The sequence below is a fragment of the Trypanosoma grayi genome, assembly GCF_000691245.1.
Source record: "Trypanosoma grayi strain ANR4 Tgr_22_V1, whole genome shotgun sequence".
NCBI lineage: Eukaryota > Euglenozoa > Kinetoplastea > Trypanosomatida > Trypanosomatidae > Trypanosoma > Trypanosoma grayi.
In genome coordinates this window covers 1-23,640 of record NW_008825641.1, presented here as the reverse complement: position 1 = coordinate 23,640, position 23,640 = coordinate 1, and the positions used below count along the sequence as shown (strand labels likewise).

The window sequence follows — 23,640 nt, the reverse complement described above, 5'->3', positions numbered from 1 at the left end:
TAATCCACAGAGCTGGTCGGATGTTGGTGTCTCGTTTACGTGCGTGATGTGTGCCTTGCTTGGATGCTTCTTCTTTCGGCCCCTCCTTTCACTCTACGACTATTTATCATTTCCATTTTTGTTCCTCCTCTGCTGGCTTGCTGGTCTCGATGGCTCTCCGCCTCGGAGTGGTGGTATGGGGGGAGGCGTTGTTGTGGGGGCAGAAAACCGGGCAGGTGCTCCGTGGTGACCGCGCGCGGCGCTGGGCCGCTCTCCCCTCGCGACGGCGGCTTGAAGGGCGACAGTGCACGCTCCGTGTCCCCCGGTGACGCCTGTGAGAGGGATGGCGGAACTGCCGGAATGGCCGCAACACTCGGTGCAGTGGCGTTCGGCCGGCGCTCCTCCACCTCGCCTGCGCCCACGCCGAGAGCTGCTGGGCCCCCGCAACGTTTGTGGTCCGTGGTTGGCACACATGCGGGCTGCTACTAACATTGATGAACCCATTTGTCCGGTTGGTTGAGCGTTGCGCAAGGCGGGCTCTTCTTATTTCCCAGCAGGACTTCAAGGCGCACCGCAGGGCGTTCGACTGAAGAGGTATCGAGACCAATTGGTGATGCTTTGGTGGGTGGAAGGGTCATGTCGTCGCCCACACTTACATCCCGCAGATGCGGGGAATCTCTGACTCTCTCGGCGATACAAAAAAAATAAAAATAAAAACACATCACCGCCATTCATGACTTCGTCGTGCTCTTTGTTCCTGCAGGTGTAGGAGAAATTCAGATCGCCCGGTTGACTTGCTTGGCGAGGAGAATTTGATGCTGGTGAGGGTTTAGTAAAACAAACGAAAATAAAACGAAGGGCTTTGAGCGCGACCTTCCGAACCTTGTGCGCGCTTTTGTTTGGCTCTGCGTGGAGTGCGGGGCTTGTCGTGCACTATGCCTTTCTCCCCAATCATCTTGTGTGCTGTCGATCAGTGTGCTGCCGCTCTGGCCTTTTCCCCTTCGTTGACTTCCAACCATCAGACACATGAAGGGTGCCATAGCCACGTGACCACGAAGTCGCCGTTATTTCCAGTGTACATCGACCACTTCAACAACTCAGAGGGCATACCCGATGCGTTTTATCTTCTCTCACACTTCCACACGGACCACATGAAGGGACTTTCGCACGTGTGGAGTGCTGGTACGATAATCTGCGATGAAGTCACTCGGGCCCTGGTTACACAAAAGTATGGTGTAGCCCTTGCGCAACGTATACGGTCACAATCATTGTTTCAGGCATCGACGTTGTTTCGGATGTCTGTTGTGGCATCCCCCACCCCAGCTACTATGCAAGAGATGGAGGAGGTCGGGAGGAGTTCGGTTTCGGGCGGTAGCAACAGCAGCGATAAGGCGAGGGATGATGTGAGGTTGTACCTCTTGCCCGCCTTCCATATTCCAGGCAGTGTCATGTTTTTCCTTGAGACGCCAATTGGGAACATTCTTTATACGGGAGACTTCAAGTACGACGAGACGGCGAGGCGACTTCTCGACCCCTTCTTTGCAGAGCACCGCGTGGACCACGTCTACATCGACGACACTTGGTTGCATTTAGGCCACTCACAGGCGCTCTCCTCGACCCACAGCAATCCACGTATGCCTGTTGCCAGCAAGATGCTGCCGGAGAGCGAGTTGGCGGAGACGATCGAAGCGGTGGATCGGCGCATGGACCAGCGCGTGCGTGACTTCTCGCTTAACGGGCCGTCCTCCGACGCGGCTTCAGGTCCGTACGTGCTGCGGGTGTATTTGCACAACCAGTTTGGGAAAGAACACACCATACAGCGTCTCGCGACTCGCCTAGGCGTAACGGCATTCGTGGACGCAGAACGGTACGAGCGGCTGCGTTTCCTCGCCTCGTTTAACTCTGTGATTGCGCAGGCCAACAAGGCGTTCTGCATCGAGTTGAGTGGCTTCGCGCCGCTTCCCGCCGACGCCATGCTCCCCCGCGTGGAGGTTGTGTCGTCGCTCAAATGCATCGCACCGGAGGAGCTGCAGGCCGCCGCCGCACGGAATGGTGGCACACCTCATTACGGCATCGTGATATCCGGTTGGGCACGAATGCAGCGGCGCAAGGACGGCGGGGACACCTCTGTGTGGGGGATTCCCACCACTCTCCACTGTACACCGCAGCAAATTATTGACTTCATTGCCTTGCTGCGGCCCATGTCGGTGACGACTCTGCATTACAAGCCGTGCCGCGGGAGGGTGTGGTGGAGGAGCGGCTTGGGCCGTACCTGCGGCGGCCGTACTGCACTCAGTTGTTGAGTGCCCCCGAGACTGTGCACCTCCATGTGGAGAAGTGGCGGAGCGACACACCGCCGACTGACAGCGATGGCACGACGCAGCCTTGCGTTACGGCTAGGCGGGGTGATTTCCACATCCGCCGGCGGGCAGTAGTTAACGCATCCACGCCCCCGGACTCCATGCGGGCTTCCGAAGAGGATTCGCCCTTGTTGCAGGAACGGCTGAAGCGGAAGCGATCACTCGGTATGTGCTCGTCTCTGGTGCAGTGCGCCGCCCCTGTCACGGCGCCGCCTCCACCCGCGCCGCTCTTGTCGCAACTGGCGGAGTTGCGTGGCCTTTGAGTCTGCGGATGTGTGATGGTCACCGTGCAGGGCGGTGTGTGTGTGTATGTGTGTGTGTGTGTGTGTGCGCCATTGCCAGTGTGAGGCGGGTGAGTTGCCACAGATGCGGCGCAGGAATTATTTTAAATTCCGATCTCATTTTTATGATCACTATTTGTTTCTTTTGTTTCTTTCTTGTTGTGAACAAAACTAATAAACCAAAAGAGGAGCACAACTTAATCCACGACAGTGCCAATGGCAGAGGAGAAAAATGGCAACGAGCTGATGGAGATTGAGGAGGTGGCGGTTTCCGACGGCGGTGCCGCCCGCTTCGCCCCCGTGGATGTGCAGAGCGGCGAGGAGAAGTACGACGTAGTCTGGCAGGAGACGGCGAAGCTGCTGCGCTTCGACGAGGGCGAGAACCAGTGGAAGGAGCGCGGCCAGGGCGTGGCGAAGATCCTGCGCAGGAAGGATGACAAGGGCAAGCTCATGTTTGTCTTCCGCCGCGAGGGCATCGGCAAGCTTGGGGCGCAGCACTTCCTCCTCAAGTCCATGAACGTCAAGCTCCACCCACAGAACGAGAAGGCGCTGCTGTGGATGGCGCACAAGGACTACACCGACGACGAGGAGGGGTTCCCAGAGAACTTCGTGATGCGTTTCACCTCCAAAGAGCTTGCCGAGAAGGCGCTCCAGGCGTTCAAGGACGCCATCGCCGCCTCTTCTGTGTAGAGTGTGTGTGTGCGTCTGTGTGAGCGTCTGTGTGCACCACACGTTTGTCTCCAAGACAACAACAAGAACGAAACAAAAACAAAAAAAGAAAGGCGTCTCGTTTTAATACACTCCAGAAGGAGGAGAGTCTGAAGTAACATGGGACGGCAACTCTCTTTCTCAAGCGTAACGGCGCCGCACATGCACACACACACACAGGTAGAGTTGGGGGGGGGGCGAGAGAGAGAGAGAGAGAAGTGCACGCAGGAAAATAATGGTGCGGTGAGGATCATGAAGTGCAGCAGAAGCGGGCGTCGCTTTTCTCCGTCGTTTCCCCTCGCACGTCTCTGAGGGCGGGGCGCTCGATATCACACTAATTTCGTTTTTCTCCCGCCATCTGCTCCGTGGAGCCTCGGTTGCTGTGAAGAAGATAGTGCACTAGGTGATAGAGAACTAAGGGCGCTCTTCTTTGGTTTCTTCTTTTTTTCTGTGTCGCTTTGTGTTGTTTGCTCATCCCCACAATAGTGATATATTAGCTCGGGAAAGACGAATCGTTGTGTTTGGTGGATTGAGGAGTCTTCCGATGGACGACCTCAGTTCGCAGTACCTTCTCATGGCAAATGGGCCTCAGGGCCAGCTGCACGACCCAGCAGCAGTGGTGAGTTTTGTGGATCAGATGCAGCTGGTGTTAGAGCGCAGCTCGGCGCCGCGGAAGAACTTCTTGCTGGACCCCACAACTCAGCGTGGCGATGTAATCATCACGGAAGCCACCGCTATGAAGCCTGGAAACGGCTGGATCACTCTTCAGGTGACGGAGGGCATCCGGCGCGGTGTGCACGAGTGGTGCGTGAAGATTGAGCATCAGGGCGAGACAACGGATGGCAGCGGCCTAATGCTTGGCATCGTGCCAAAGAGCTTCGCCAAGTATGACTCTTTCATTTCGCAGGGCGGTGGGTGGTGCCTGAGCCGTGCGGGGAAGTTCTACGGCCACTGGCGGCGGCAGGACACCAACGCAAGCGTCGTCTTCGGCACCGGTGACCGCGTCACCTTTACTCTCGACTACGAGGCGGCACGCATGACGGTGCGTGTTGGCGACAAATCCGTTGTTGGGGAGATCAGCAACCTTGCGCCGGAGGTATATCCTGCCGTCTCCCTCCACTACCGTCACCAGTTTATCCGTTTCGAGTACCACAAGGTTCACGACCGGCACGCTAAGAAGTTGAAATGGATCGAGCGTCTCGCGTTTCCGCACGCTGCCGTGTACCTGCCGCTGACAGCAAAGCAGTTGGAAAATGTACCGCTGGACTCGTACGTCTTTAGTCCGATATTTTCGGAGCGAGAAGGACAAGTGACGCGGCGGAAGCGACGATGTGGATCGGCTTCTGTTCATGCTGTTCATGCTGTTCCTGCTGCCGCCGCTACGACCGCTACTACCACTACTGGTACTGCTGCTACTACTGCTAATAATAATACTGTAGTTTTGTCTGCTGACTTGGATGAGGTTGATGGTGTTGTACAGGAATATGAAACGCCGCGTGCGGCGAGTGCACGGCTAATGGTTGTGTTTCGGGCCGCTCAGGCAGTGCGGCGGTATTGCAGTGGCAGCGTCACACCCACCGACGCATTTCTTGCCAGGAACGTTACAGCAGAAATGCTGCGCAAACAGTGGCACGCACTGGCGAGCCGTGATGCAAATCCTAATCATGGCGGAATGGATGCTGCATTAAACTGTGGCGCATTGGTTCTTGTTCATATGTTCTCGCATGCCAGCACTGGTGCAACAGATGCCACATTGTTGCCGCTTGTGTGCAGTCTGCAGGAATATCTTCGTGGGATTGCACTCTTTAGCCTCGGGGAGTCTTCGGGAGCTCCGCATCATGTTGGAACTTCACTCTCGCCCGAAGTGGTACGTCTGGCGATAGACAATGTGGCGGCGCTCCTTGAGCGGGCTCACACAAACAACAAAAGTCATGGTGATCTTGGTGGCAACAGCAGTGGAGGTCGTGTTGGCACAGATAGCACCATGACTCATGCTTTATCGGAGCTGCTTGTTTTACTCTCACTGCAGTGTGGTTCTGTGAGTGAGGTTCTTCGAGCTGTACGGTATCTTCTTCGTGCTCCCACGCAAGAAGTCTCCCCCGCGACGCTTTTGTGGCTCCAGAACAGTGAGGTGATGCTTACACCCAAAAGTCATCTCCCCAATCTCAATAGTATATATGATTCTTTTGAAGAGGAAACAGAGCACCTTACGCCATTTGAACGCGACTTTGGATCTGCGATCTTGTCCGTGGGCTATGATAATGGCTGCGTCTATGTTCACACCGTTGACAGCCTCACCAAACGGAGCAACGTCGCTGGGGCGTACGCGCTTGTGTGCGCCACCTGCGAGCCGAGAAACTGTTTCCAACAGTGCACAAAATCCAGCATTGCATTTAATGAGAGTGGTGCAGTCTTTCTCTTGACGAATCGCATGGTGGCTGCTGGTCTTGCCGTCGTGGTGTATAGTGCGGCATTGGAGATACGACAGAAGGTGAAGCTTACAGATGTGCCACAATGGCCTTTGAGCGCTCGACACATGGCGCTTGCCTCGGGCCCAGGGGATCAAATCCTGCTTGTTTATGAGGTGCCTGCTGCGCCTACTCCTCCGGCTGCAGCTTCAGCTCCTGCCCCTGCTGCTACAGCTGGTACTATAACTGGTACTACCGGTGCTGACGCCAGTAGTGCAACTCCTTCGGGAGTCGAAATGCAAGTGTTCAGCGGAAGCAGCTTTCCCGAAGTGCAGTGGCGCACGACTCTGCAAATGGCACCCTTCAACCGCACCCTCGGCTATTGCCTGACACTGCGGAAAGGAAGTGTTGTTGACCTTGGCTCCCCCGAAACATGTCTGGCCACCGTTGGTGGGCACGTGACAGTGGAACTTTGGATCAAAATACTTGAGAAAGATGATGCCTCCGTCTTTTACCAGCACGGTGACCGCAGTACAAGTGGGGAGGTGTTTCTGGAGACAGCACGGTTGGAAGGGGCCTGGCGCATACGCGGTGGGTATCGCCACGACTCTCGCGGCATGTGTGTCGTCACGGCGCCCGTCAGTCTGGCATCTGAGTCACGGTTTCTGCACGTGGCCTTGGTGTTTGACGGGAATTGGCGTCTGTACTTTGATAATGAAGAGGTGTCACGCACCAAACAGGGACCGCAGGTCTCATTAGAGAATCCTCGACAGAGGTGGACAGCCGGTAACGACTGTGTGTGCCAGCTGGCTGCTTTGCGTGTGTGGAAGGGTGGCCGATCCTTTCGTGAGATTGTCCGCGACTCGCGTCGTTTGTTAGCGGGTGACGAGCCGGGCCTCCTCTGTCAGTACCTCTTCAATGAACAGAACGGGAATATTGTCTACAACCACGTTCGAACCGGTCCAGCACTTAACCGACATGCGATTGTGCGAGGACATTTTACCCGTGTGGGATGCTTTGATCACCCACTGTTCGCGTCGTTGCGCAGCAATGTTTCAGTGGCTGCCGAACCCGCATCAAACACGACGGCGACTGAGCTCCCTCAACTTGAGAATACACATGTGTTTTTCGATGGCGTACATCTTGGGATGATGGAGCAGAAGAAACGGGCCCTTCCTGGCTTCCCCGAGATGAAGCATGCTCACCAGGTGGTCTTTTTCAATGCCAAAACTGGTTTGAGCCTAAATAGTAGTTTTGTGTTGCGGCAAAAAAGCAAAATGGGTTTTCTTGGTTGTGATCATAAGGGGAGGTACTGGGAGCTGTTCCATGCAGGAGCTCATATCAACACCCTTGGAGAACAACAACAACAGCAACAAGAGATTGTGGCTGTAGGCACGATGTCTGGCCCCTCTGTTCTTTTCCAGGAGAGGAGCGCCGCCGCATGGCGTTACGGCTCGGATTCTCTTTCGCAATCAATGAGAGGGGTGTCAACCGGAAATAATGGTGGTGGCGGCAACAGTGTTGCTACTGCTGCTGTTACTCTTTCATCGTGTAGCCCACAGCAAAGTGAAGAAGTGCGCTATGAAGAAAAACGTATTAATATTCACGGGCCGATATTAACCTTCGGCTCATTGGCGCTGTGGTTGCTCAATATTTTGTCCTCTTTTGCAGAGACGAGTGACACCGTATCAGACCACCAGCTTTTCAGTCCTCTCCTGGATGATGTGAGTGTTCGGTGTGTGCAGGAGACTCAGCACCTCCTTCGCGAACACTGCCGCGCCGTGAGGGCGTTGAACTCGCGGCGTTCCGCCAACTTGAAGGACAACACATCATCCGCAGTGATTGCTACCGCACTGCGCATCTTGGTTCGCGTGATTCGGCGGGTGCGGGATTTTAAGCTGCATCCTGACACAATTATGCTCTCTGAGGTCAGTGGGGGTGATGACCTGCGTGACGTGCTACACGAGTTGAGCATAATCCAGCGCAGGCGCAGCGCAGGCCGTCAGGAGAGCGATCGAGCAACATTACAAACCACAATTGCAAACCCCCGTAAGGGTGGGCTAATGGATGGGGCACCACTTGACGCAACGCAGCGAAGACCCAGCTTACTTGGCGTTCTGGCCGATATCATCAACGAGGCAGGCTTCAATTTACCAGCAGAGTTGGCGGTTCTTGCCCGCGTTATCATTCAAGAGGGTGTGACGCTCTTTTTCCCGAGCGCTACGGTGCGAGCTAAACTGCTGCGTGAAATATTGGGCCGTGATCAGCAGAGCATGCCCCGCTCCCCAGCACTGAACGTGTTGCTCGACGCTATTGTGAAGAGCTTCACCGAAATTACCTCCGCTGCTGCTTTAGTGCGGGCAGCCGATACCACCAGGAAGGATAAGAGGAGTGCCATTGACATTAACAGCAAGAAGAAGAACGAATTCAGTGGTGGGGAAATGGATACAAAGACGACAGACGAGAAACTTCTTGTGATTAAGACGACCCTCTCTACGCTAATGACAGAGTCTGCCCGTCAGATGACTAGCCAAGTGCCAAACGAGCCGCGGCATCATCAGCTGGGCCTTCTCGCCGCCATGGCAGAGGCCATTGGGACGTTACAATTGTTGCTCTTTAGTCAGTGTGGCGGCATCGGCACAGCGGAGACGAACGGTACAGGGATGCAACGCGGCTTCGGAAATGTTTTCTCTATTCCCCAGCCACCAAGCCTTGATCTTGTCCTCAAGGAATATTACAGGGAACTGTTCGACACGGCGGAGATGACATTCAAAACGCTGGCACAACGATTACCAGTATCACCTCAGCACTCCGCGGCGCCGGCGGCGATGGCGATGATGTTCGACATCGTGGGAGTATCCTTTCTGGGGTCTCCACTGCATGCGGCTGTGACGGCGCTACCACTGATGGTCACGCAGGAGGAGTCGGACTGGTTTCTTGAGAAGCTTAACTCTCTCCGCTCAAACTACAACGCACTCTTGCAGCTCATTCGTGTAAATTACCCGGTGAAACTTGAGATGGCCGACCGCTGGCCTCTTCCTGTTCTTGATACCGCGCTTTTGCTCGCTTCATCCTGGGTGGCATCTTTTATGTGCCTGGGACAGTTGACCTCGATGCCGTCAGGGACAAATGTATCTTCTTTTCCCACGCCTGAAGATGCAAACGACATTCTTGCGGGGATGTGCGATCATCCTCTTTTGTCGGCGGGTCTTGGGGCGGCGAAGACAACTGGTAAAGCTGGTACTATCATCACTTGGAAGTTGCTCCAGAAGCGGGTAGCTTGGGAAACACTTGCAGGGAAGGATGATCCACTTGCGTCAAAGACTCCAGCTGAAGTGTCTTCCGTTATTTCGTTGGCTGCGGTCGCTGCTGTTCACCTGAGTGGTGCACAACTCGATCGACTGACAGAAAATGAACGTGTTCATCTGCTTGCTCGAACCCTACTACGTTTGAGGAGCGCGCGGAATGAGCTACTGAATCGCCGTTCTACTAGTCCTAATGAGTTTTCTCGCAACTTGTCTGATGTGCAAGAGCGCTGCCAGTTGCTGCTGCAGATGAAAAGGGTCGTGGAGGTGGAGAGCACACAGATACCATCGCTCTTTCTAGCTCACTCTTACGTGGATAAGGTGCTGCGAGGGGGGAAACTCAAGGGTATGCGGTGGAGACGGGCGTTTTACATTCTGCGGGCGAAACGTCTGTACAATGCGGCGCATCTGCATGGGTGGTGGCCTCTTAATGTTGATGCTGCCGTGGAACTCGTGGAGCGCATCATCCTCTCTTCAGAAGTAACGGCTCCAACTCTTAAGGCTGCTATTGAGGCGCGTGAGTTGGAGGCACTCCGCCGCCTTGCTGGGCTGCAGCACATGCTCCGTCTGTTTAAGTGTGACCCTCTCTCTGCATCTAAAGTTGCCTCGCTACTTTTCAATGGTGCCGTTGGCTCTAGGCTGCATTTTGAGACCGGCATCTCCGGCTGCTCCGACGCCACGAGGTGCGCTGTGCGCCATACAATGTACGACATCCTCCGCCACTTGTGCGACATTACCGTATCATTGATAAAGATGAGTGGTGGTCTAAACAAAGTGGACGGAGGTGCTGAGAAGACATTGGGCGGAACCGCATTTCACTCCGCGACCTTCAGTGAGGTTCTCAACAGGAACTGGCTCCCGAGTGACTTTTGCTACTTCAACCATCTGAGGGTGGCAGAAGTCGTGTTCAGAGCGTTTTGCAGCATCTTCGATTCTGCCAACCCGGAGACGCTTCGCCACGAGCGGGCGACAGAGCGTACGCACCGTTACGACGCGAAGGGCGCACGGAAGCAGGCGTCGGTGAGCAACGCGCAAGGCCCAACCGATGATGAAGCCAGTGAGGTAAGCTTCCAGCGGACTCCGTACGAGACGGCGCTCATGGAGTCTCTCAAGACACTTAAATCGTTAGGTCTGCAGTGTGCGGTGGTGTTGGGCAATGCGGATGTTTCACCCAGCGAGCGGCGTGGTTGCATTCTCTTTCTCGACCAGCTCTTCGAGGTGATTGAGGCGGAGCTGCACGGGTGCGCCAAGTGTGCGACGCAAATGTGTTCCCCCACGAGTGATCGCGTGCTGGAACAGGTAAGCCTGCTTTGCACACTTTCCAGCACTGTCGCGCGTGCGCTGCCTGATCGATTCCTGTGCAACGACGAGATGTGCTCCAGTGCAGCGCGGCTGGCATTCCGCCTGTGCGTCATGGCAAAGGTGCTGTCAACGACAACACCGACAAACGCTGTTGTGCCAAATTTGGCGGATGCGTGCCTCTATTCGAGTGCATTACTTCTACGCCACTGTCAACCGGCTCTTGCAGATACCCTCTTCAGGGCGGAGGAAACGATGGAGGTGACACGGCAGGGGATTCGCATATCAACTGAAAAGAGTGCAACACTTGGGTTCTTCTTTGCCTTTGCCCTTCGCTGCGTATCTACTGGTTGCATACTTAATGAAATGGGACTACGCAACATTGATGCGCTGCATACGCTTGTGTGCGAGTGGCCTTGGGATGATTCCTTCTCTGCTCTACATGAGGCCTTCAGGCAAGACCTTGCTATGGAGGAAGATGAGAGTGAGGGGGTGGCGCGGATTAACGCTTTACGACTGCTCGTGTGGACGTACACGCTTGGTGGAGAGCCGACACGCTTGCTGGGTTTTGGTAGAAAGGTGCGCATGAGCGTCGATGATGCGCTGACGACAACTGAGCCGGCGTACATCGTAGAGTCTCACCCACAGTCAAATATGGTGACCGTTCTGCCGGCTTCTTCGGTTATGCTGTTGGATGAACGCGAGGTTTTGCTTGACAGCATCATTAACGTATCACAGGAGGAGGTTACGCTGCCGCGGGCAGACGTTCTTTTTCGTTTTTTGCTGCCAGCGTTGGAGCATTTTTTCGCTCCAGCGAAGCAGCGTCTGTCGCCACTCATTTGGGCTGTTGTAGCGGCACTCCTGCGTATCACATTGGCTGTGCTGAGAAACGACCCTGCAGCTAGCCAGGTACTGCTCGAAGAGGACATCATTAGTCACGTGGATAATTTTGCGTTTCGCATTGCGGCAAAGTTTCCATTGCCGCTGTCGTATCTGTATGAGGTGTGCCCAACAGTGGTGCAGCAGTTGTTGTTGTGTCCGAGGCGTATTCCATTCGATGCAGTTGTTCCCTCGTCATCGCCTGGGAGTGTGCAGAACTCGCCCTCCAGCGTGACGTACAGCCAGCCCCCGCCAAACCCAGAGCTGCATCACCTCTTGCCATTGGGTGGTACCACACCTATGCCCTCAACAATTTGTGGCACTGTTGCTGCTGTGAACAACTCACTGGTAACGCGACTGGAGACCGACAGCAACAACAATAATAATAACAGCAATGTGTTGCCTTCCATTGTTCGTCTCCCGCAGGCGCACTCCTCACTGTGTCTCACACCATCTGTCCTTTGCTTCAGCGTGACAAAGGATACTCCAGGCGGGACACTTACGGTGAAGTCCAGCTGCAAAAAGAGTTGTGTCCCCTTGTGGACCGACGGTGTGACGCTTGAGGCGAGCGTTCTGTTGTACGACCGCCTCTTCCCAGAGCTCGGTGAGGACTTCGTTATTCCCTTTACATGGCAACGGCCAGATATTCATTTTACGTTATTCTCCCTGTATGACAAGGCGAGCACAGATGTTGCCCCTTTTATGCGTGTTTTGTTGAGAGAGGGCAACGTTGACTGTGTGATGGGTCATGGAAAAGGGGCAACAACGATCGTTTCTACAAAATTACTGCGCGAGGACTGGGACCACTGGATTCACATGGCGGTGGTTCTGGAGAGCAAGACTGTAACACTGTACAAGGACGGTGCCGGTACAACGGCAATTTTACCCAAGCAACTTGGATTGCGCCTAGAGGCCCTGCTGCGTGAGGGCGGTGCTGACCGACTTGTTATTGGCCTCGAGACTCGAGGTGGTGCAACTGACAGCAACAACAACACTAACAACAACGATGAGAGCACCATCAGCAGCAGTAGCAGTAGCAGAAGTAACAGCAACATTGTTATTGGAAACAGTGGGAGTCTCAGCAGTAGTGGAAACGTTACAGAGGGGCTGATTGTGGCGCTGGATAGTGTTCGGCTCTGGGGGTGTGCCCGTACACTGAAAGCACAGCGAACAGCCGCCGACTTTGTGGCACGTGAGCAAACATTACCAGCAGCAAATGTTGCTGATGGGAGCACCTTCACTTTCCGCTTCTCGGAGGCCACGGGTAGCCAAACACTCTCAGAGAACAAGGAGTGTATCGGTACACTGCACGGTAGCGTACGCTGGGCCCCCTTTCCCGTATTTTCTGGGACGGTGAATTTAGATAAGGCACCACGAACCGATTCTACAAATCATTTCGATCTTCCATTGTTTATTCCACGGCGAGAGTTTGATGCTTTCTTCACCGCCTTTGAGCGCGCGCAGATGATGCGAGTTGGAGGAGAATACTTGAAGAGTCTCAGCGCGCACCTCAGCCGGAAATGTATTGTGGCCGCCATTCGTCAGGCGGTATCGCCGGCTTACCGTGTCCTGGTGCTTGAAGAACGACGAAAGAAAAGCAGCGCTATCGCAGGTCGTAGTAAAAGTGCTTCCTCACCACCACCACCACCACCACCATCGTCATCAGCAGCTGTTGTGGTGGATCCACGCCACATCATTTCGAGTACGGACCTCGTACGTCACCTTGTTAATGTGTTGCGGTATAGCGATACCGGGGCCATTGAGGAAGAAACGATGAAAGCGGTCTCGGATTTCGTCAAATTGTGGTTCCGCACCATTGTGCCTGAGAAGCAGCTAGCAAGTGGTTTTCGGGAAGCCGCATTTGCCATTAGTGAGGCTCTGCATGACGAGGTGGAGTCATTCTGTGTGGAGCTCCCGCTGCTGTCGCATGTGACGACGGATGTTCAGCTAGTGCCTATTGCAACACTCAATGGGCCAGGAGGCAGCATCTCTTTTGACGCGAGCAGTCGGTCCATTGAACACATGACATTGCTGCGTGACCGGAAGCAGAAGGTACTTCTCGCTAAGTACCCCGATGCACAAGGTGGTTGGCCTGAGTTGGAAATACCGAACGATACCCTTTGGATTTACGCGAGGCCAGTTGTCAGTACACGGTCTGTCGCCCCTTCCATTACAGTGTCGGCTAGGTCCTTGAAGCCGCTTGTTGTGTGTGGCATATTTGGTGCACTGCGTGACGTCTTAATGACGCACCCGAGGTACCACTGCGGACTGGCCTTCTTTCTAAATACACCGTTTGTATCTCTGCTGACGGTGCGCGCTGGGACTACCAAGGGCGCGGCAGTGCCAGCATGTCGACTCTTGACAGCCCTTTTTGAACTATGGCGGCAAGTGCCTCATTTTGCCCCGCATGACCAGAGCCCACTGAAAATTATGCTGGCACATCTCAATGTGCCGCTGATGTCTATCTTGCATCGTGGGCAAATATCGCCGAGCAGCCCCCCACTCCTGTCTCCTGCTTTTGGACACTATAATCCAATTGTTCAAAGTTCTTTTGAGGTGCTCGTTGCGGCTATCCGACTTGAAGCGGCATGGAAAAATGTTGTCCACGAGCATTGCACACGAATTCGCTGGAGGCGGCTCTATTCGTTATGGGAACGTTCTATCGGTTACGGCACTCCCTCTGTACCGCCTACTTCTGTTCCTTCTGTTACTGCTTCTGCTGGTAAAATCCAAGAAGCGGCTGTACTAGAGCGGGGCTATGTGCGGCTCATGCCGCTACCTTCCTCTGGCTCCCCAGTGCAGCACCGGCCCAGGGCAACTATATTTCAGCGGGGTAATGGTGCCTGGTATGCTTCATGTGACCGGGGTTCCTTGTCAGCGCGCAGCAGTGTTGGTTTTAAGAGAGGACGCTTTTACTTTGAGGTTCGCATTCCCGCGAAGGGCGAAGCCATCTCTGTCGGTGTGGTTACAGAGCGTGCACAGCAACACTCTGTTCTGGCCCCCCGGGGCCTGGGTCATGATGGTGATTCATGGGGATTTGAAAGTGCTCAAATGTGTCGCTTCTACCACGGTTTTCGACATGAGTTCGCTGTGCGGACGAAGTGGAAGGGACTCGATGTCATCGGCATCTTGTTAGATCTCGAGGCAGAAACCCTTGCGTGTGTCCACGAGGACCGACAGGTGAGTCTTTTTGACAATATAAAGACGAACCGTGGAAGTGGGGGGCCCACATCTTTTTTTCCTGCTGTGTCATTTGGCACTGGTGGGGTAGATGTGAACTTTGGTGCAGCACCATTTGCGTGCAGTTTGCCTGTTGGTTTTTTACCTGTCGACCCTTCGAATTACATGACGTCACCAACATCAAAGCTATGGACACTACTAGCAGCTGTCAGCGTCGGGGAAGCCATTGCTGACAACAACACTAGAAGCAACAACAACAACAACAGCACTAACAACATTCATAACGGCGACATTGTCATGCCACCCAACAAAGAGGTGAAGCATTTACCTATTTTATTTGAGAAGGCTGATGCCGCCGCAATGATATACCAAACGGGACGAAGCGGCCCGTTCACTGCCAGTCTTCTTCCTTGCGACAGCAAGACTAAGATGGCGGCATTGCATGGAAGTGAGGTTCGCGCTGAGGATGATCCGTGCTTTGTGCGGGGGAGTGTGTGTGTCCGTTCGGGTCGCTGGTACTACGAGGTGATCCTCCGCGGGGATGCGCTGGTGAGCATTGGTTGGGCCACTTCCACCGCAACCGCTGACTGGTCGCGCTCCAAAGCGTTGGGCGACGATGTTGATTCTTGGGTTCTCGAGGGGAGTCGAACAACGGCGCGGCACAACAAACACCAGCGCAGCGTGGGAGGACAGCTCTGGAAGCATGGGGATGTGGTGGGGTGTATGGTGGACTGTGACGCCTGTACCATTGCGTACAGCGTAAACGGTGTTCCACTGCGGGAGGTGCATGACACAAACAGTGATGGCATCCTATTTACCTCTGTTAACTGTGCGAATGGGCTCATGCCTGTGGTTGGTGTGGACCCAAAGAGTGCCGCAGCTGTTTGCTTTGCTGACGACGAGCTCTCATTTCACCCCCGTGGTTATCGTGCCCTTAGCACTTCGAGCCCAATCCGAACAGCATTGGAGTTCCACTACTGTACGTGCGATCTAGAGAAGAGGGACAGACGAAAAAGTGGTGGTGGCCGTGGAAATGTTATTTGTGGCCCTTTGTTCTCTCCCTCATTAGCGCGGCATTTGCTGCTATCGCTGACGGCTCTAACTGAGTTAAATTTCCTGAATGCATCGGCGTACTGTCTGGAAGATATTTTGAACAGGAGCAGTAGTACGATCCTTTATGAACGGTTTCAAGGCCGTGAGAATGCCATGCTTCTTCTAGTGACCCTGCAGAACCTTACTGCGTTTGCGGAGTGTATGATCCCGTACGCCCACGCAGCATTCCTTCCAGGTGAGTACGACACATTTCTATCTGGCCCAATTTGTCGCTCGCTCCGTCACTGCCGTGACTTCATGCTCCCAGTCGTGGCCCTTCGTCTACTTCATGTTTTCATCTCACACACGAACTCCTCGGGGGATAACGTCAAATTGACACTGAACCGGCGCAAGGCATTGGCGCTTGTGAAGGATATGAATGTTCCTCCTGCGGAACGTCTGCGTGGAAGCCTTTTTGGTCAGGTTTATCAACTCCTACATGAAAAGAATGCGTCCCTTTTCCGCACAAGCAAGAAATTGTGGTCGGTGAGTTTTGTGGGAGAGGGGGCCGATGACATTGGTGGACCGTACCGCGAGAGTATTACACAGCTTTGCTCGGAGCTGATGAGCCCGGGCCTCCCACTCTTTATTCCGAGCCCCAACCAGATCAATGAGATTGGGGAGTCTCGGGAAGTGTTTGTGGTTCGCCCGGTGATAGAACCCCCTGTTCGTCTTACCATGTATCATTTCTTTGGCCGACTTATTGCTGGTTGTCTGCGCAGTGCAGAGCCGCTTCCAATATACCTCCCAAGTCGAGTTTGGAAGGCGTTGGTGAGGGTTTCAGTGGATGTGGGCGACCTCGGTATGGTTGACAAGGCGTCACTTCAATCCTATCAGTACATTCGGCAAGTCGTGTCGTCAAGGAAAGGCACAGGCACAACTGACGATGAAATTGCTGAGCTCTGCCCAGGAGGTTTTTCAGTTGTGGATGATGCCGGAAATGAACAGGAGCTCTTCCCTGGCGGCAAAAGGGTTTCGGTTGACCGCCACAATGTAGACTTATTTCTCGACATGGCACTCAACTTCAAGTTAAATACCATGGGTCATGCGCAGGTTAAGGCTGTGGCGGACGGCTTTCATCAGGTCATTCCGGCTTCTGCTGTTTCACTCTTGAAGTGGTACGAGCTCGAACAAGTGGTGTGCGGCCAGCCAGACTACGACGCGGACGCCCTACTCGATTCCGCTCGCTACGAAGACTTGGACCCCAATGATACTATTGTGCTCTATCTCCGACAAGTGTTGCGGCAATTTTCCCGTCACGAGCGTGCACTCTTTATGCGTTTTGTGAGCGGCAGAGAACGGCTTCCCTCTGGGGTGCGGTTGAAGCTGATGCCTGACACCCACGCACGACCACTGCGAGATGATAGCACCAACAATAGTGGTGGTGGTAGTGGTAGTGGTAGTGGTAGTGGTGGTGGTGGTGGTGTGACTGACGTGTTTGACGATAACAGGCTTCCCCATGCCTCTACCTGCTTTTACTGGTTGTCCATTCCACGATACAGCTCGGTGGAGGTGATGCGGAAAAAACTCCTGTTCGCCATTCAGCAGTGCCTCGATATTGACGCTGACTTCGTTGTTCATGAAAATGATATCCCGGAGGACGAGGTGGAACCCACGCTTGCAGTCAATGTGGACGAAGATGAGGAGGAGTTTGAAGACTTTTCCCACCTGCGCTAGTCTTCCACCTAACGTGTGTCTCCTCTCCCCCTTCCCGCTCTCGCGCCGTGTTCCACCCGGTGTGCTTTGCGACATTTTGAATCTGCGACGGGAAGGGAAAAAAGGGGTGTCAAGACAAACCACGCTTGATAGGGATTTTTTTTCCCCCGTTTTGTTGGGGAATATTTCCCAAATATGTCCTGTGCATCGCTTTCTCCTTCCTTTTTCTTTTCTTTGCTTATCCTGTAGTGGGTTTGCCTTGCTCAATCTCATGGCCTTTCCACCGTCCAACGGGCCTTACGCACCGTACGGCTACCCGCCGCCAGCTGGTTACCCGATGCAGCAACAGCAGCTGCAACAGCCCCCTTCTGGCGGCACGGGCACAGACTTAATGGGCTTTTTCAGAGCAGTGGATCAGTCTGGCAGCGGCACCATCAGTGTGCCGGAACTCAACGCTGCATTGTCTGCGGCGGGTATGAAGTTCAGCTACGCAACAACCGAGCGGTTGCTTTCCATGTATGACAGAGACTTTGATGGTGAGGTGAACTTTGGTGAGTTTCAGGAATTACACGCATTTATTCAAGATATGCGGAGTGGTTTTCAATCGAGGGATACAAACGGTGATGGACGTCTCAATGGCAATGAGGTGCGAGTAGCATTCAGGTCGAATGGGTACCAGCTGGATGATCCGACTTTCCAGGCACTCATGCATCACTTTGACCGCACTAAACAGGGTGGCCTTGCCTTTGATGATTATATCGAGCTTTCAATTTTTATCACCAAAGCAAATAATACCTTCAGGACTCGCGCGCAGGGAAATGGACTTGCGACATGGGATTTCAATACGTTTGTCAAGGCTGGTGTCTCGCTTTTGTGAGGTGAGGTAGTATCGATGATGTTGTTACATACAACTGCGCTCAGGTGCAACGAGGTAAACCTGGCTTGCATTCTGTATGGCATAACGAGCCTCTTTGCAGATGTATGTGTACAATGGTGCTTGGTGTTGTACCACTTTAGGGACACACTGTCTTATGACCATATTCTTCGATTTATTAGGCATATACATATATATATATATATATAATTCTTCCATTTGAGATACTGTATTTGTTTTTGCTTTTGTTTTTTGGTCTCCCTTTCGTGTGTACCTCCCTAGCAAGAGACAGAAAGGTGTTGCATTCATACTTGTGCTATCAATTGATTGGATACTATATACCCCAATGCGCTCGGTGTCCTCCAGGTCAAGTCATAGCCACCTGAGGAGCAGTGTGCCGTCAGCACATAATCGGCAGGACCCAATGAGTCTTGAGTCTGGTTGTGCCAATTCCGATGTCTTTTTGCAGCGAAGCTGCAGACGGTGCCATGGAGAAAACGGCTTAAATGAGCAGCGGTACCAAGTCGGCGTCGTCTCGGCAAGACCGTTGCTTTCGGAGGAAATGCGGTCACTTGACGCGGTAGAGATGGGCTCCACAAACCCGGGAAGCATTACACTCCTAAAGCTGCTTCTGCCGCTACAGCACGCGAACTATCCATTCAACATACACGAGCGACACAGGTCATTTATCCCAGGCGACGCTGTGGCTCTGAAAATAGAAGGCCGTTGTGTGAAAATATCACTTGCACGCATAGAGGATGTGTACGCCGACAAGAAATTTATGGCAAAGAAGCGAATCGTTTCGCCGCATACCCGAAACAGTGGGATGATTGGAGAGTTCAAGTGCAGTGATGTCCAGCGCATAACGTGTGGTATGCTTGCCGGAGATACACGACTCTACGCGGTGCGCCTCCGTGGGGCGGCGAGGCTCACAGCACACCTGTGCTTCGGCGAAAGGACACTTTGCTCTTCCTTCCTTAAGCTGCTGATGGCGAACTGTCATGCGCGTCCTGAACTAATTGACGAGGCTGGTGCGCTCACCACGCCGAGACATTCCGTCTCAGTCGACGTGGCACGCCGCAGCACCTCTGCTTGTCAGTCACGCCAACAGTCCTATAGTCAGAGTTCAAATGTGTTAAATTACACGGTGTCGGGTGGCGAAGATAGTAAAACGCAAACAATATTATAGGCAAGTGAAACACACCCATTTTCTCCTGATTTTTTTTTGGTTTTTATGCCTTCTTTCTTCTATTGTCTTGAACTTATTTTTTGATGTTACAGGTACTCATTGTTGGCCTTTGTATTTCATCTGGCTTGCTATATGTTCTGCAATATTTACCGCGCCTGTCCTCCACCCTGGCCCACTGACATTTCCTCCACCCAATTGTTTGCATACTTGGCATGATTTCCGATCCAGCACCGCGGGAGCGAGATTAATTTCATTTCCCTTTGTCTCTCTTGTCTACACCACGCCCGATGCCTGACTTTCTTTGCCATTTCAACATGTGGAGAAAAAAAAAAGGAGGGGGGAGGGAAGTTTGTCCCATTTGCGACAACCGGGCTGCACACCCGTCACAAAAGGGGAAAAACAACAAGAATGAGCAAGATCACTGGTTACTCGCTCCACCACGATCCGTCGTTGCAGGAATACTATGAAGCATGCATGACCGACGACAGCAGTGCGGAGGAGAACGGCAGTGAGAGTGACCGAGACTCATCAAGCTATTGGCGCTCCTCGCGCCGCTCGCCGCTGCGAGGCAAGGCAAGGTTAAGTCTGCAGCAGCGCAACTCCGTGCAAAACGCGATGCGCGACCGCACATGTTTGGCGCGGCGTAACCCTGACGCAGCAGCAGCGGCATCGTTGCTGGCAAAGCCACTGGAGGTCACTATGGTTGATGGTGCGGGTGGAGAAGACGCGGACAAGCCTCCGCCAAATACAGTACGTGGCGCGGGCGTGGAGCGCCTTATATTTGACGCCCTCTGTGCGTTGCGACAGTCGCCCAACGACAGTTTTCATGCATCCGCCGCATGTGGCGGCGGCCCGCTCGTGTGGTCGCTGCGCAAATCAGTGGCTGACGGCGAAACATGGAAGAAGACACCGTTAAATGTGCGCACGACGATCGAGGCGTTTATCGCTGGCGCAAACGACGCATCTCTCGCAGAGTGGCAGCTGCGCAAGCTCGACTCATCGATTTCGTACAACAATGCCTGCGTTGCGGACGACGCGTTTGGTGATTCCTCGCAAACCTGCACGGGCTCCGAAGGAATTCTGCTCGCAAGTTGCCTTGTTCTTCGCCGCTTCGCTGCCATCGTTCGTGCTTTGCTACAAAGTTTATCACAGTGGGTTCTGCAGCTGCAGGGGGAGCAAACAAAACCAGGGGTCGCGTTGCCTACGGTGTCTGGCATTGGGCGGCGCGTGGAGAGGGCGCTCTTGCCGGTACGGCGGTGCGTTGTGCTGATGGAGCGTGCCTGCTGCATCGCATGTGTGCAGCGACGACGCTGGCGGCCCGGAGGTCGTGGGGAGCCGAGTGTTGGACCCCGCGACGCGCGCGTCGGGCCTCATGGACTTTCTCATTGTACGGATGAGTGCGCTGCAGGACAGCAACACGATGGCTCTGTACCGCTTCTACATGGTCGTCCTGGTACACTGCAGCTGGCCGTACGTGCTGCTCCTGACGTCGGCTATATTTGGCTTTGTGACGGAGATCGACGCCGATGCCTGGCGGGCGACGTTCCCACGCATCTTTCGTCTGTCCTTCTCCCACATCAGGGCTGGCGACTGCGGCGGGATCGATGTGAGAGGTGTTGCGCTGCCGACCGACATCCTCTCTATGGTGCTGCTGTGCGTTGGGTACGGGCGAGCGGAGGGGAGAGCGGCGCGGGGCGCAGCGTGTGCGGCGGCGAGCCGCGTTTGCGTCGTTGCTCTCGTCGCGGCTGCTTCATCCTTCGCAGCTTCGTCGCGTTTGCGCGGCAAGGGGCGCTTACGGGCTGAAGTCGCAAGCGGCGGGCCAACCGAAGCACGGCTGCCGCCCGGCACGCGGACGAAGGCGAGTCGTGGCGGTTCACAGGGGAGGAGGACACGGCGAGCTGCTTTGCCGGGGACGCACTGCCGCTCGTGCTCTGCAGCGACGGCGAATGTAGTCTCGGGGCAACGCAGCCGGATTGTGCCGCCTGGGCACTCCAGGTGGAGGATGGCCGGACCCACCATGACCTGTTGCTCGTCAACAACAAGGAGCGGGATGGCGCGACGCCCGCGAAGCAGTGGCACTCCTCATCGACGTCGCACTTTGTCGCGACAGCGAGCGCATCGTGTACACCTTCCTGTACCGCCTGCTGCGCGAGCCGCACTGGTGGCACCGGCGGGGCGAGGCAGAGTACGCGTGCAGCGGGACGGCCTCTGCGTTTCTCACCGCCGCCTTCGCCGACGCCATTCGTGGGAAGGCGCTGGGCCAGCTGGTCCGTCTCTCCGTTGCACCTAGAGTGGCGCTGTGTGTGTCGGGGGATGCTGGCGACGACCACACGGTCGAGATGCTGCGCACGTTTGCGGCGTTCGAGCTTGTCTTCGCATTCCCGTGGGACATGGAGTTGGTTCTTCTCCCGCGCAGCCTCTCCGTCGTGTGGAGCGAGTCCGGGGTCATGCAGAAGAAGCCCGCCGCTTACTTTTGGAGGAACCGCCGGTGCGGGGAGGCGGAAGACGAATTGCTGCTGCTGCTGCCAGCAGACGTGCGGCAGGCGAGGGCGCGGGGTGGCTGGAGTTACTGTTTCGGCTACCTGTGCGCGCTGTATTACGCCCAGCTCTCGCTGCGTGAGCAGCGCAAGCGGCTGCAGCGTCGGGACGTGGAAGCGTCCCGCATCATGTCCGCGATGGGCACCACGCGGCAGGGGCCGAGGCACGCGGTGTGCGTCACGCGGGGGCTCGGCAGCGCGTACTTCGAGCTGGCGTTTGCAGTGGACTCGCTCCTCGGCTTCACGCAGAATGTTGTGGGTGTTGTGGCGCGTGAGATGGAGGGGAGCCTGACGACGGCGGGCGCGGTGAACTCGTGTATCACGCTGTGCCAACGGCTCGACGCTCTTGTCCTTCGGCTGCGGTGTGTGTGCTTCCCGGTGGCGCCACAGCCGGATGACGCGGGGCCGCTAGCCGCCTCCGCTCACATCCGCGAGTGCATCACCGCGGTGCTCGCCATTGCGTTGGACCCGGCAAGCCTGCCGCTGAAGTGTGTCACCTCCCGAACGCAGAGTGCCATTGAGGCTCTTGTTGCCGTGGTGCGCGCCCTCCCGTCAGCGTCTGTGCTGAGGGAGCACGTAGGGCCGCTGCTGGTGCTGCTGACATTCAACCGCTTTTACGGTCAATGAGGCTGCATACGGCGGATACTTTTGTGTGGGGTGAATACGATCGTCGTACATCGCTGGTGCCCCCATTCCCCTCTGTGCTATTTGTTTGTGCTTCCTGTCACGTGGCCCTGCTGCTTCTACCGCACCGTGTGGTATTTTTTCCTTTCTTACCCTTTGCTGCCTCGCCTGAAAGATACACAAGTGAGCAAGAGAAAAGTGAGACATCCCGCAGGTGAGCGGGCAACCTTTATGCAAGCAGCTGAGGGAACAAGGGACGAGCGTCTGTTGACGAATATGGCGGAAATGCCCAGTGGCACATCACAAGGTGGATCGTTTTGCCAGCAACTCCGCAGCACACTCAAGTTGCACATCCTAAAGCGCATCCGTTCTCCCGTTAGCTCCGCCGTCGAGTTCATCATACCCATTATATTTATCATCGGCACCATTCTCTTGTCTGTACTGATCAAGGACAAAGATATCACTGGGCAAGAGTACGTGAGCTACGAAGACACGGCAAGGGTGCTCTCGCTGCAGGCCAACCTCACCTCCTCTCTCTGCTACAACATCAGTGTGAGTGGGGCACCCATCGACAGCCTCACGTCGTGCTCGGAGGGCGGTGCCGGTGACGTCTACTGCTTCGGCACCGCTGATGGGTTGCCGGTTGACGGGGTTTGCATCCGGACGAACAGCACACCGTCTGCCTTCGCCAGGTCTGCACTCATGGTGTTCATGGGCTATGAATCGAATCTTGTGCCCATCCCGTCATTTGATGACATGGTGAAGATGCAGTGGATCGCGAAATGCGCGGATGCGCTCCTCGAAACGTCGCGCTTCCCCAAGAGCATTCTCTCTTCCGGTTGGCTCTACATTTCGCCAAGGAGCGCGTACACGGAGTCGCTCGTGTCGAGTCTGAACGCGTCCACATCACTCTTTAAGTACGTGTTCAAGCAGTACTTTGACAGCGTGAGCGAGGGCGATGACTTTATGCGGGACAGCGACGGGGAGGTGAGCAACTGGGGTGTGATACATGTGAACGACGTCGCGGGTGACTTCGCTAAGCCTCTGCTGGATGTTGTCATGCGCCTCAACGCGAGCGCGCTGCCGCGAACGACAAAGGGCGTGGATCACCTGTACCCCGGTGGGTTTGATGCCACAGCTGCCGAGTACATTCTCTCCGGATATCTCACGCTGCAGCGCGAAGTGTACAATCACTTCATCACCAGTGAGCTGCAAGGGTCGGTGCCGCCAGCGCCCCTTGTTGCGCCGATGGGAACGGTGGACTACGTC

The 23,640-nt window shown here is 55.0% G+C and overlaps 8 protein-coding genes across 8 annotated transcripts; all 8 read left to right on the top strand.

Moving 5' to 3' along the window:
* Window positions 1-63: 63 nt before the first annotated feature.
* Window positions 64-468, top strand: DQ04_00221070 (hypothetical protein; the record flags this gene model as incomplete). Its single annotated transcript, XM_009308485.1, has 1 exon — window positions 64-468. One exon carries the CDS (start codon window positions 64-66, stop codon window positions 466-468), a length of 405 nt encoding a protein of 134 aa, XP_009306760.1.
* Window positions 469-914: 446 nt separating this feature from the next.
* DQ04_00221060 (putative DNA cross-link repair 1A protein) lies at window positions 915-2,282 on the top strand (the record flags this gene model as incomplete). The annotated part of the gene is made up of 1 exon (XM_009308484.1): window positions 915-2,282. One exon carries the CDS (start codon window positions 915-917, stop codon window positions 2,280-2,282), a length of 1,368 nt encoding a protein of 455 aa, XP_009306759.1.
* Window positions 2,283-2,836: 554 nt separating this feature from the next.
* On the top strand, window positions 2,837-3,310 carry DQ04_00221050 (ran-binding protein 1; the record flags this gene model as incomplete). The annotated part of the gene is made up of 1 exon (XM_009308483.1): window positions 2,837-3,310. One exon carries the CDS (start codon window positions 2,837-2,839, stop codon window positions 3,308-3,310), a length of 474 nt encoding a protein of 157 aa, XP_009306758.1.
* Window positions 3,311-3,872: 562 nt separating this feature from the next.
* DQ04_00221040 (putative ubiquitin-protein ligase) lies at window positions 3,873-17,168 on the top strand (the record flags this gene model as incomplete). The annotated part of the gene is made up of 1 exon (XM_009308482.1): window positions 3,873-17,168. One exon carries the CDS (start codon window positions 3,873-3,875, stop codon window positions 17,166-17,168), a length of 13,296 nt encoding a protein of 4,431 aa, XP_009306757.1.
* Window positions 17,169-17,418: 250 nt separating this feature from the next.
* DQ04_00221030 (calmodulin) lies at window positions 17,419-18,024 on the top strand (the record flags this gene model as incomplete). The annotated part of the gene is made up of 1 exon (XM_009308481.1): window positions 17,419-18,024. One exon carries the CDS (start codon window positions 17,419-17,421, stop codon window positions 18,022-18,024), a length of 606 nt encoding a protein of 201 aa, XP_009306756.1.
* Window positions 18,025-18,367: 343 nt separating this feature from the next.
* On the top strand, window positions 18,368-19,210 carry DQ04_00221020 (putative mucin-associated surface protein (MASP); the record flags this gene model as incomplete). The annotated part of the gene is made up of 1 exon (XM_009308480.1): window positions 18,368-19,210. One exon carries the CDS (start codon window positions 18,368-18,370, stop codon window positions 19,208-19,210), a length of 843 nt encoding a protein of 280 aa, XP_009306755.1.
* A 408-nt stretch (window positions 19,211-19,618) lies between these two features.
* Window positions 19,619-21,013, top strand: DQ04_00221010 (hypothetical protein; the record flags this gene model as incomplete). The annotated part of the gene is made up of 1 exon (XM_009308479.1): window positions 19,619-21,013. The coding sequence occupies one exon, from the start codon at window positions 19,619-19,621 to the stop codon at window positions 21,011-21,013; it is 1,395 nt and encodes a 464-aa protein (XP_009306754.1).
* Window positions 21,014-21,549: 536 nt separating this feature from the next.
* On the top strand, window positions 21,550-22,374 carry DQ04_00221000 (hypothetical protein; the record flags this gene model as incomplete). The annotated part of the gene is made up of 1 exon (XM_009308478.1): window positions 21,550-22,374. The coding sequence occupies one exon, from the start codon at window positions 21,550-21,552 to the stop codon at window positions 22,372-22,374; it is 825 nt and encodes a 274-aa protein (XP_009306753.1).
* Between the last annotated feature and the right edge of the window lie 1,266 nt (window positions 22,375-23,640).